Source organism: Marmota monax, unplaced genomic scaffold (genome assembly GCF_021218885.2).
Source record: "Marmota monax isolate L192 unplaced genomic scaffold, Marmota_monax_Labrador192_F-V1.1 WCK01_AAM20220418_F8-fsc00114, whole genome shotgun sequence".
Lineage (NCBI taxonomy): Eukaryota > Metazoa > Chordata > Mammalia > Rodentia > Sciuridae > Marmota > Marmota monax.
Genome location: NW_026694943.1, coordinates 703,790 through 717,093, shown reverse-complemented (window position 1 = coordinate 717,093; position 13,304 = coordinate 703,790). Strand labels below are relative to the sequence as shown.

Below are 13,304 nucleotides of genomic sequence, written 5' to 3'. Positions count from 1 at the left end.
AGGCCCACTTTTTCACCCTTGCACCTTGTCCACTTGGGAGCAAGTCTGCCCCGGGGCTGCATTTTTTTCCTGTTGATTCTACAAAGGCAGTGTGTGTAAGGCTGCAGTGACTGGGAAGACAAGGCTGCTTCAGTATGTAGGTCAGGTGAAGTCAGGAAGCTTACCAGGGTCTTGTGCTAACTGTAATCATTTACTTCATTAATAATTAAGGTGATATTTTTAGTCACCACCTGAAAATATTTTATTTTTTAATGTGCTAAATAATATAGATTAGGAAAGAATAATATTATTGTAAGACTCCTATAAGGAATTATGAATAATTATACTTTGACTGTCTTATATCTATTTTTAAAGTTTAAACTGGTTGCTTGACATTCCATTCATCTCAAGATACTCTTATCTAATATCAAATGCTGCTTCCAAAAAGAACTCTTAATTAAAACATTAATAGTCTCAAAAATACAAACAAACTTAAATAATTGAACTACATACAATGTATAATAACTACAATAGAAGAAAAAATTATCACAAGGACTAAAACCTAAGTAATTAGACTACATATTATTTGAGAAATGTGCTTGAAGGTCTAAGAGAAAAACATAATACTATATTTTACTATGTGTGTAGTAGTTTTATCAGTTGGTAATTTCAACATTCATTTTGAACTTATTTTTGTAAATAAGTAAAATAAAGAAATAATTTCAGGTTAATCAATTTTAGAAAAGTGACTTGGGGACAAAGTTAAAAAGTCACTGGTTACATTACAGAGTAATGCAAACATCCAATGAAAACTATAAAGGCTTTACTTTTTTAAAAAAAATTCTTTCTAGTTCTTGTCACTGAGTGGACATTATAATACACTGCTTGTCATACATAATGTTGCACACATTTCTAGAAATCATATTTTATTCTTTTATTCTATTCTCTACAAAAAGGATCCAGGGCTTCCTAAAGATGATCACATGTGTGAGCGCAGAAAGATGTTGAGAAATGCCTAGATTATCTATATTTTTGACAGAAATCACAGATGGTCACACAAGTGCTGAGGTGGTGTGAAGACTCAGACACAAACTTGAAAGAAGCTCTCTCCAGCCAGCTGTGATGAAGTCACAGGGAGTTAACCAAATTCAGTAAGTTAAAACAAACTGTCCATAAAAAAGCACTAAGAGTCCATAATCATATTCAAAAGGAGAATCCAATTCAAATTATAGTCACATTAATTTTTTAGGAGTAAGAAAAATGTTTTTATATAATTGTGTGTATATTCATTCCCAGGACAGGCAAAGTATATCCATATATAAAAGTTAACAGTTAATGCAAATAACAAAAAAAGACTCTTTTCTCCTCCCAAATATTAATGGATTGGCAAATGATACTTTGTGACTATCAAGGCTTCCTTGAAATAACCAGCTTAAAGGCATTCCTACATTGATACTCTACTAAATCATTACAGAAAGTTAATAGTTTGTGCAACACTTTTCATCACAGCTATTAAATGTCCTCTCAAAAAATAAAGATGGTCATACCACAGTTTTAGGTCCATGAACAGTAACAGAAACCCATTAATTCCAGAACTAAGTTGATTATTATCTTTACATTGATTTGGATACTGCAGATTTGGTTTGTGGGCTAGGGACTGTAACAATTGCTCTTGGTTGCTACTTTAACTGTTCTCCTTGTTGTTTAAGTCAGTTAAAAAAAACTGGAAAAATACAAGAACATAAGATAAAGATTCACCCACTGTTTTTTAACTTTTATTAGGATGCCAAGGTAAGGGATCTTGTAACACTGATCTAATAGTACTGCTTGTCTTGTCAGTCCTATTTCCTCTGACCTATCTCATCATGGAGAAACAATGCATTGATGGTGCTCATTCTGCAGAATGGAAAATGATTTGGTGTGTTCAGGCTCCTGGACCTGTAGCTACAAGCTTACAGACATTTGGAGGTTATGGTGGTTTGGATCTTAAATGTCCCCCTAAATATGCTGAAGTCTTATTCCTCAGCTTATGGTGCTATCAGAACGTGGGAAACTTTAGGAAGTGTGGGTCTAGCTGAACAAGGTTGAGGTGTGCCTCTGAAGGGCATATCTGGACCATAGACTCTTTCCTCTCTCTCTCTTTTTTTGCTTCCTGGCCACCATTAGGCGAACAACTTTTTTCTATCTTATGTTCCTGCCATGATGTTCTGCCTCACCAGAGGTCCAAAGTTATAGGACCAAGCAACTATAGACTGAAATCAAGAGTCAAAATAAATCTTTCCTTCTTTTAAGTTGATTATCTCACATTTTGTCATTGTGATGGACAGCAGACTTAAACAGAGACATAAGAAAATATAAAGTACAAATTTTAGTATTCTAATTTTGTAGATAATGCACACTTATATGGAAATGTTATGTTAAATCATTAGCTCTGTAGTTAGTAAAACTGCTAAGGAAATACAGAAATATGTCACAAAATGTTCAAAATGCAAGTAGAACTTTATATGCTTATAAAAATTATATTTAGCAAAGAATTGGAGAAAAACATCAATATTAAAAGAAGGGGCATTAATGGAACTTATACAAATTTAAGTTTAAATCAGTAGTGATTACATAACAAAAAGGAAAAATGTAGAATTGTGTATTCCAAGTCTCACACTAGCTAAACTTACACGAAACTGTAGCTAAAAGGAGTCTGAGCCTATGTACCAGAAAGAAGGAAGAGAAAATTAGCAGGAGGAGGAGGAGAAGGAGGAGGAGGAGGAGGAGGAGAAGGAAGAGGAGGAGGAGGAGAAGGAGGAGGAGGAGTAGGAGGAGAAGGAGGAGGAGGAGAAGAAGGAAGAGGAGGAGGAGAAGAAGGAAAAGGTGGAGGAGGAGAAGGAGGAGGAGGAGGAGGAGGGGGAGGAGGGGGAGAAGAAGAAAAAGGAAGAGGAGGAGGAGGAGGAGGGGGAGGAGGAGGGGGAGGAGGAGGTGGAGGAGGAGGAGAAGCAAAACACAGGAAAAGTCATTCTCTTGCCATTTTACTCTACCACAGGACAATGTTACTGCAGTTCTAATGCTTACAATTTATCTAAATTAAAAGAACATGCAAAACAATTCTACAATTGTTTTTATAACTTACTTTAAACAAGGTACATTATCACGAAGTCCATCAGATGAACTGCTGCTGGTAGATGGATGAGACTGTGGAGGAATGGGCTGAGGATTGGAACCTCCTACAGGTGTTGACAAAGGTGGTGGCTGCTCACTTTCTGGAGATTCCACATCATTTATCTCATATAACAACCGAACTTCAAGCATCTGTTGTAAAAGAAAGGCAGTTTACCTACTCTTAATAACTGATATTCATTTTATTACAATTTGTACAACCACACCTAAAATTGAATGCAAAGAATATTTTTAAAGGCAGAAGTTTAGCAGGATGTCCAAAGATAAAGGAAAAGATTTATGATTCAGTTTTTTTTAAATGTGTATATGTGGGGAGCACACACAAAAACACATATGTTATGATTTTAGAATTTATGACAACTCTGTTATTATCAAATTAGAGTACATCATATTAATAATAGCTTTCCTTAAATGAAACATACAATGCACTTAAGGGTTTATGTATTCAGTTAAAAGATACACAAAGAAAATGGTATTTTTCACAGAGATGACAATGCAAACACTGAGGTGTTTTCACAGGTTCTTTACAAGCCTGCACAGAATCTTCTAAATCATTCACAACTTTAAAAATACTGGACACCTGACACTGAAAATAATTAATAAACTATTACCGGAATAACTTCTGTAATCACTTCCTGTTTGCTGAATCTATAAATAATGACATGAGCTGAAACTCCAGCTATGCACAGCATTCTACTTTCTGGGCACCAGGAGATGATCTGAATGGCATATGGATCTTCATCTACAATGTCTGTATTTGGTCTGTCATCTTTATTTCTTGACTTTTCAAATACTTTAGATGTTTTTAGTTTATATAATACTTGTAGAGTTACTAGAAAAAAGGTAATACACAGTCATTGTAACACAAAATAATCAAATATAACATTTAATTAATCATATTATGTAAGGAAAATAGCTTGTACTTGCCACCTCATACTTTCCATTTTTCACTCTACATTATAGTAGTCTATCATACATTTAGACACTGTACATATTTGCTCACTGAATGAAAAAAGGCGTACTCATGGTATTCATTAAAAAAAATAAATCCAGCTGGGGTTGTGGCTTAGTGGTAGAGCACCTGCTTAGCACATGGAGGCAATGGGTTTGATCCTTAGCACCAAATAAAAATAAATAAATTAAAGGTATTGTGTCCACTTACAACTAAATATATCAATCAATCAATTAATCTGCCATCATAGGGATTTAGTTAACCTGAGAAAAATGAGTGACAAAGATATTTTGGGAGAAATGTATAAACACAAAGAAAATAACACAGAACATATACTGCTTCCTAAAATGATTTTTTTATATAGCTATATATTTTCTATAGAGAAGGTACCAGTATTATCAGGCACTCATACATAATGAAATATAAGAAACTCTGCATTAACTGGATTCCCATGAATGTTTGCCATGTATATTTTGCAAACATTAATCATTAAAGGCATTTTTTTCTTTTTTTCTACTTTTCCACCATTAGATATATTTCACAAAGACAACACAGATTTTTTTATACTATAAATTTAGGATCAGCCATCAAACCTGCTTTAAAATTATCTGCTTATTTGGAATATATTACTATTTTTTCTATTTCTGATTTAGTAAGAGAAGGTTTGAAGATATTTTGAAGAAAAAAAAAAACTATCAAGAATTATTCTTGATTTACTAATATGACTAAAATGTTTACTCTTAAAAATTCTAAATTCATATACTTGATAAGTCAGTAAGTTTAAGTTATAGCCTACAAATTTCAAATTAAATGTTGATTATGCAATTATTATAAAATAGTATGAACAAAAGCAATGATGGTATAACATAGCCAATAATAAACATTCAAAATACTTACTTGCAGAAGCATCCCAGAACTTAACTGACCCATCAGCATGCCTATGAAAAGCAAATGAGTCAAGAATGTGATGAAGAAAAACAAAAAGTTATATTTTTCTTCTTATTTATAAGTTTTTATTTTAATAATATAGGCACCAGAGTGAGTAAAAGGTAAAAAATCAGGGTAAATTTGTAGATTCTGGATTAAGAATTTATTTTTTTATTATGTTATAACATAAAGTAAAGCTCTACCTGCCCAATAAATTAAAATTCATGTAGTCTTAATTATATTTAGATATTATTGATTTACCTGGTGAAAACAGATTTTTACTTACCCTGTAATAATTATTTCTGGGTAACTCTGAGCACCCAATCCCCAATTACCTCCATTGATGGGCCATTCCTACAAACAAAGATCACTGTGTAAAGTAACTTGCAAGTACACTGCATATCTTCATATATGTGTGTTTGCATACATATATACTATGTATTATGTTATATATATCTTCTTATACAATGCATATATGAAAACACTAAACATATTTTGCTTCCAAAAATGATCTTCTACAGAAAGGATACCAATGTTACCAAATACTGCAAGGTGATTAATTTAAAAATATAAAATGAACATTAAATAATGAAACTCATGTTAAATACCTTTTTGCTGTAACCTTGACGTTTCTGTCTAGCTCCAACAGAATAAAGTGCAGGAATAAGGTCCACAGGACAATCAGCAAAGTATTCACAACATGTAACAGGAGACTCATGTATACTCAAAGGGTAGGGATTTTCAAATATAGGATATCTTTAACAACAGGAAAAAGAAAAAATATATTAATTTAATAAATTTTAATGTATGATTAACACAACAATGAGAATTTTTAAAAATATACATTTTAGTAGAGATTCAGTTGATTTTTATTCATTCAAATATGTAAAAGTTGAGGTTTTGTATAGTTAGAAGATGCTAAAAAATAACCATAAAGAAAGGTTACAGTTGCAGCTATTTGTAATTACCATTTGTAATACACTATATTAGGTGCTATATATACATATGTCTCATTTCCTTCTTGTACAAACTTAGGATATAGACATTTTTCTGAAGAACAAAACCTGAGACACAGTAATGTGTCAAAGGCATGCCAATTAGTATTTGAAGCAGAATTTAAATTGCACCTTTAATCATTAAGCAATATGGCTTTCATAACAGATATCTCATCCTTACATCAGCAAAGCCAATATAAATTTTCAATTCTTAATCTCTCCATCAGTGTGATCCTTAGTCCAAAATTAAATCCAGAATGTTATCTTGTTTCAGTGACAAACTAAAACATAATTCCATCTTAAATGCTTTCTATATATGAAATTATTTTACCAAAGAAGCAAAAAAAAAAAATGCTTTTAAAAATCATGAAAGTAAAAACATACACAGACATTCCTTAGATTGAGTTACTTAAAAACATATGGAAAAAACAGAAGTTGGATAAAATATCTAAAATGTAAAAAATGATTTGTAAATAGTAGGCTACTAGTCAGCCTATCCTTGACAATAAGTTTTTAAAACAGGAATTTTCAGAAAATTCCTTTATAGACTACAAAATGAACCCTCCCCCAGCAAGAAGACAAAACACAAACAAAAATGTGCAGTCAAGCAACTTTCATCTCTTTACAACACAGGTCTTTCTTTAGCTCAAGACTCTTCTATACATTTAGTTGGTACTTTTGCTAAATAAGATGTCTCATCACAGGTTACTTGCATAATATTTTCTTTGACTTTACTATATTCCATTAGAGATCACCTGTACAAAGTCTCAATTATTTTAAAAAGTTACCTAAGAAGGGAAAATAAAAGAAAATCATATTGATATGAAACAGCAGTTGTAAGCAGTGGGGACATAAGGTTAAGGGAATAATTCAATAAATTGGGTTCACCTTGTTTACCCTGACACACTTCCTTTTTTTTTTAATAAAAATAATTTGCCTGCAGCCCTGTCTGGCTTAATTCAATAGGATATGTTACATTCCTCAGTAAAAAACCTGTTTTCTGCAGGAGGAACTCAGGCCCCAAAATACTGATCAAAAGAACACAAGTTGCCCTGAAGTGGGAGACTTTTGTGATTCACAGTCCAAATGCCAGAACTCTGGGAGAAAAGGATAATTCAATTCCCCTTAACCATAATATCCGATTAGAACTGATCAGCATGGGCCAAAGTGAGCTCCAGTTATCCTGCAGAAATGACATCTTGCTACCAGTCAAAAGTCAAGAGGTGAACCTGGGTATGACTTTCTGGAAATTTCCTTGGAACCCCCAATAAATCCAGAGGACAGGAGGGCATGCCATCCTCCTCTCTGAGAGGACCCACTCACTCCACTTTCTCCTTTTCCTATCTTTTTCATAAACTCATGCCTGCTATTCTGAGTGACACATATGAAAAAATTGCCTTGGCTATTCAGCTGAGCCACAGGTCCATGTTTTATAACAACATTAAAAGAAGTTATTCTAGGAATGTCATGTGGAAAAAAAATGTTTTCAAATGGTCTTATTATTTCAAAAAAGAAAAAAGTACTTTATGATTGTTACCTTACTATTTATTATAAGTAGCAGGAAATAAGCTGAAGTAAAATTAGAACTTCCTACAAAATCAGATAAATAATACTGTTCATCTATTTCAGGGCTTCCCAATCTCGATACTATTCACATTTTAGACTAGGTAATTCTTTATTGTGGGAAACTATCCTGTGTATTGTGGATGTTTTGCAGCATCCCTGTCTTCTACCCACCATATACCAGTAGCACCTCACCTTCTAATAATAGTGCCTCCACAGACATTGCTAAATATTTCCTGGGGAGCAAATTCACCCTCGATAGAGAAACACTGAAACATTCAATGAGTAAACTCAATAAAAAACCATGCTTAATGATACTTTCTTTAGAGGCAGTAGTAAATAATACAATGTGCTTCCAAAATAAACAAACGACCATCTAAGATGAAAAAATAGAACACAGCAAATGCCAGAATAAGTCAAAAAGAAACTGTGATGGGGGACTTAAAGATCAGATATGATATATCTAGTAAGGAGAGGATAGAAATATATTTAAAAAGAAAAGGCGGCTGATTTTGAAAGTTCAGTGGAACAGGAGGAGCAGTCCATTACAGGGAGTTACATAAGAGAAGATGTGAAGTATGATATATATCTAACACAGAGCTCAGTTTTCCCCAGAAATAAAGCAACTGTGTTGAGGATAGTAAGAGAACAGGCTGGAAAGGATCTGACAATGGTATGTCCCACAATTGCAACAGAGAGAAACAGAGATAGGGAGACTAAAAGAGATTATTTATCTATATATAAATTGTGATGGAATCAATTTTGGGCAAGTTAATTTTGTGTTACTTCAGGTTGAAGAAGTGAAACATATGAAATGTAAGAAATCCAATAAACTTTGGAATTAAGAAATGAAAATTCTATGAGATTAAATATAATAGAGAAATTTGGCAGGGCAATTAGAAAGGTGAGTCTGGACTTTTATACAGATCAACGTTATAGAGAGAAATGTAGAGTTTTTGAAGAAATAAAATAGCTAATCCTACGATAAAAGCAACCTTTTGTTGACCACATACTGATGGAAATGCTCACACAATTGTCTTACCCGTTTTGTGCAAGGTCTATAAGTACTAAATCCTTTTCTAGAAGAACAACAACAGCATACGGTTCTTGAAAATCTGGAATAGGAAAACAATGCATGAACAAAAGTTTTAAATATACAAGAGGACAGCAAATTAGATAATAAGCATTTACTTATTTTTGTGTTTTATATTGTTTCTTACTTTTTAATATTCTGATTATATGATATTGCATGTAATTTAAAGCTTATATTTTATATTTTAGATGAGATAAATCTATTTAATAATCCATTCAAAATTCTTTCACTTTTGTGAGCTGAGAGTATAGACCAATGGTAATCCCCTTGTCTAGCATGTGCCAGGCACTGGGCTCAATCCCAACACCACCAAAGACACTTGAAAATTCTTTCACCCTTTTAAAATGAATAAAACAAGAAGCTCACAGCAACTTCCAGGGATGGACAATAAAACCAAAATTTAAATATGAATACCCACAAGAACAATTCTATTTATCTCCTATTGGTTCTACTTCTCTGAAGAACTCTGACTAATCCAACACACTAATATTCTACAGAATTTTAAAATGTTTCTTAATATGGATAGTGTAACTTTCAAAGGCCCTTACTAATGTATAATACTGAGCTGATAAGGTTTGTTAAAACAAACTGCTGAAATAATATTTGCAAGGTAATGAAGGCAGCATCTGTTTCTCAGAAAAAAATTAAGCAAAATAGGATAAGGAAACTACTTAACAACACAGAAGTCTTTGTTTTCAGTATTAATATTCATGGGTAATGAGTTTTAATGATGCAAAGTTTACCATTTGGGTATGGTGTTTCACAGAGTGTCAGGAAGTCAACAATTGGATAGTCCATCTCCAGCACAGCAGTACTTTTCCCATGCATTACTGTTAAGCAAGGTCTTCTTCCTACAGTATCATATGACAAACCTCCTGATAAAATAATAAAAGGCTCCCTGGAAATAAAATAATAGTTAGAATTACAAATAGCATGGTGGGGACTATTTTCTTGCTGCATCATAAATTTTATTTAGTGAAATATAAAAATCTCAAATTCTACAACTTTTATTTGTCATAAAACTGAATAGTCATGTGGTGGTTTTAATTAGACTAGGTTTAAGGCCCAGGTAAATTCCTGAAAATTAAACTACAATAAAAATTGAACACTGACCACATTTGACTCTTCTAACCTCCTCTGGGTGACATATATATATATATATATATATATATATATATATATATATATATTTTTTTTTTTTTTTTTTTAAATCCCCTATACAAAACTGTCATAAAATTTCCTCTGGGTTTCAGGCAAATCTTTTGAGTATAATACTTTTATTTCTAGCCCTAACAAAGTCTACTTAACAAGAGAATCTTACTGCCTTGACAACAAATCTACTTTTCAAAGATGTATCAAATCACTAGCTACAAAACACCCCTGAGAACTGAGAAGAGTCACTCAATTTCCTGTAGGTCTTAATTTTCTTCTGGAACCTTGGCAGATATACTTTCAAATCTTAGCTTCCATTACTCATCCTATCAGTTGCCAGTTTGCTATGTCTAATTAGCCTTACAAATCTATAATTTTCCTTTTCTGTCTCTCTGCTAGTAATTACTAAAACTAAATGACTTTTTTTGGGGGGTGGGGGGTGTTACCAGGGATTGAACCAGGGACACTTAACCACTGAGCCACATTTCCGGGTCTTTTTATTTTTGAGATGAGGTCTCTCTAAGTTGCTTAGGTCCTTGTTAAACTGCTAAGGTTGGCTTTGAATTTGCAATCCTCCTGCCTCAGCCTCCTAAATCTTTGGGATTATAGGTGTGCACCACGGCATCCAGCCTATGGATGATTTTCTTAAATCTCCTGTTTATGACTTCTTAAATTGCTCATGCTTACACTAAGGCCAGTAAGTTAATCTTCCTCCTAGCCTATTTTTCATATTATCCTTTTCTTTCCCATTCACTGAATTTTTAAAGTCCTTACATTAAAAAAAAAAAAGTGTATAATAATGGTGGGCCAAGACTGTAGCTCAGGGTAGAGTGCTTGTCTCGCACATGTGAGGCACTGGGTTCAATCCTCACCACCATATGAAAAAAAAGATATTAAAACCGGAAAAAAAAAAAACAAAAACGGTGTATAATAATGTTAAGGTGCTGAAACTAGAAACCATCTTAATTTAAATCTCATCTCTAGCTACTTTCTATGTGAACTTGGACAGCTTGTTAAGTTCTTTGCATCTAGTGTCCACACGTATAAAATGGAGACAGAGATAAGTAACTTCAGGTGATTCTTAAACTGAACAGTGCTTGGCCCACACTAACCCATGTAAGAGTTATCTTTATTATTGTCAATATCACAGTCATCCACTGTGAAAATTTTCCTTCATGGTGTGTAGGGGAAAAAAATTTTAAATCATGTTTATTTTTATCTAAAATAAGAATAAACTTCAGTAAAATCAATTCACAGTTATACAGATGTGTATTTTATAAGCAAATATAAATTTTAAGATGAAGAACTGAAATGATTATTATAGTTAGCAATTTAATCTTTTTAAAAATATAAAACATAATTTTTGTGATATCACAGTTTTTTAAGCAACACTGTCATTCTACACTGTCATCCTACATTCCATCCTAGCTTTTTTTTTCTTTTTTTTTTTTTTATTAGCTACACTGACCGTACAATGATCTTGACAATTCATACATCTGGCTTTATTTCTTCCACAATATTTATCACTAAGAACTAATTTATCTATTTAGCTTAGTGTTTTTCTCATCAAAATGTGTCCTCCACGAGGCAGGGGTTTTTATGTGTATTGTTCATTACTGTATCCAAAACAGTGCCTGCTACATACTAGGTACTAATTAGATTATTTTCTCAAACGAATGAACAGAAATGTGTGTTTCACTAATCATTCTTTAGTGTATTATCATTTAGATTTTTCAACCCTAAATTAATTTTGGTATTCTTATTTTGTCAGCTAAGTTGAAGTAACATTACATTTCATTCTCAATAAAACCAAATCTATATATTTAGTGTTTCAACCTCTCAGCATACTGCGATTATAAAGACTATGATTAGGAATGTATATTTAATTTCATTCCACTTTTTTTCACATATAATGAACAAAAAGAATATAGTTTTTCTATACCTTCAAATAGCAATATACAACAACATAAAAATACCATGAAAAAGGTGAGGAGTTCAACAGGGAACTAATGTTTGTTAAACTTTTACAGATTGGGATGCCTGGGTCAGGTATTTTATGTGAAATATAAAAACACAATTATCCATTTTAAAAATTTTATTTCACCAATGAAAAGTAAACCAGTATTATTATTACCAGAACTATGAACATAGGGATATCAACTGAATTATATAAAATGTCCAAAAAGCACTCATGGAGATCAAACTGGGTTAAGTGACCACTTTATACATTCTTAAATAGTGCTATGGCAATTAGTTAGGTTTATCCTCAGAAGGTGAATTATTTTTTTCCCCTATGGTTCTGCAAGCTGCCTATATTTTTTTTCTAAATGTAGATGAATAAAAGATATAGACTAAGGATGTCAACTGACGTGTTACCAAGGTAATTTTCTTTTGAATAAATTTGCCAAACCCAGCAATAAATACCCTGTTTTTACTATTTTTAAACTTTTGCTAAGTGCTGTTTCTTTAAAATTGTATGTCTGATTGAAGAAATAGCTACCCAATGTACAAAACCCATACATCATTTTTTTTCATTATAATGACCCAAACTTGAAGAGTAAACTTGGAGAATATTTGATGTTCTTTTTTAAAATAAAAAGGAAAGCCTTTTTAAAAAAAAAATTTGTTGTTTTTAGATATACATGACAGTAGGATGTATTTAAAAGGTAAGCCTTTTGAGGTTATAAGAAGGTATAGATGTAATGTAATTTTTATTCTATTACTTTAGGTGTAGAATCCTTTTTCATAATATTGGATGTTAACTAAGACTCTTATTTTGGAAGACATCTAGGTTGGAAAGATGTCACTTTGAAAGTTTTGTAATTCCAGCTGTTTTTTTAAAGAGGCTAGGCATTTCATGGAATACAAATGCTTTTAGCTTCTGGTTAACCTTAGTCTGGCCTTGAGAATCATTTTGGTTGAAGCTGGGTTTCTCTATGAGTGTTCCTTGCCTAAAGAAACCATCTCAATCCAAAAAATCATTCATAAGTAATACACCTAATCCAATTCCATAATAGTGTTTATGCATTCACTCAATATTTCTTGAGTGCCTGTGTTCCTGGGAATAAACAAGTGCTCTCATGTCTAGTCCAGGCAGACATCAGCATACTGTGATAAGTATTTCAAAGAAAATAAAACAAGGACAGTGGTAGGCTGAATGCAAGGGTAGAGCCAGAGAAATCAGAGTAAAACCATGAGATCAGAAGAGGCCCTTTAAGTGATGACTGGTGAGCTAGTGACAAATGAACAGAAGGCAGCCAAAGAGCTTGGGTTGGGAGGTAGAAGAAGGTACAAAGCAAAAAGAGCGGCTGCTGCAAAGACCCCAAGTCAGGAATAAGCAGGGTGTATCTGAGGTACTAAAAGACTAGTGTGACTGCAGCAGTGAGCAAGGCACACATGGGTAATGAATGATGGACTCCAGATCTTATAAATACATTCCATTTACTCTATCAATTAGGATCTCCAGAGTTGATCT

At 32.8% G+C, this 13,304-nt stretch overlaps 1 protein-coding gene across 6 annotated transcripts in view; it reads right to left on the bottom strand.

Moving 5' to 3' along the window:
* The window catches only part of Stxbp5 (syntaxin binding protein 5), a 180,444-nt gene that overhangs the window by 68,263 nt on the left and 98,877 nt on the right, over positions 1–13,304 (bottom strand). For all 6 annotated transcript variants that reach the window (XM_058573613.1, XM_046427358.2, XM_046427360.2 and 3 more), the window contains 7 exons: positions 9,421–9,575; positions 8,627–8,699; positions 5,635–5,782; positions 5,313–5,380; positions 4,997–5,037; positions 3,759–3,979; positions 3,101–3,279 (listed from right to left, as the gene is read on the bottom strand). In XM_058573613.1, the coding sequence (XP_058429596.1) occupies positions 3,101–3,279; positions 3,759–3,979; positions 4,997–5,037; positions 5,313–5,380; positions 5,635–5,782; positions 8,627–8,699; positions 9,421–9,575 (885 nt within the window). The remainder of the gene's footprint in view (positions 1–3,100; positions 3,280–3,758; positions 3,980–4,996; positions 5,038–5,312; positions 5,381–5,634; positions 5,783–8,626; positions 8,700–9,420; positions 9,576–13,304) is intronic.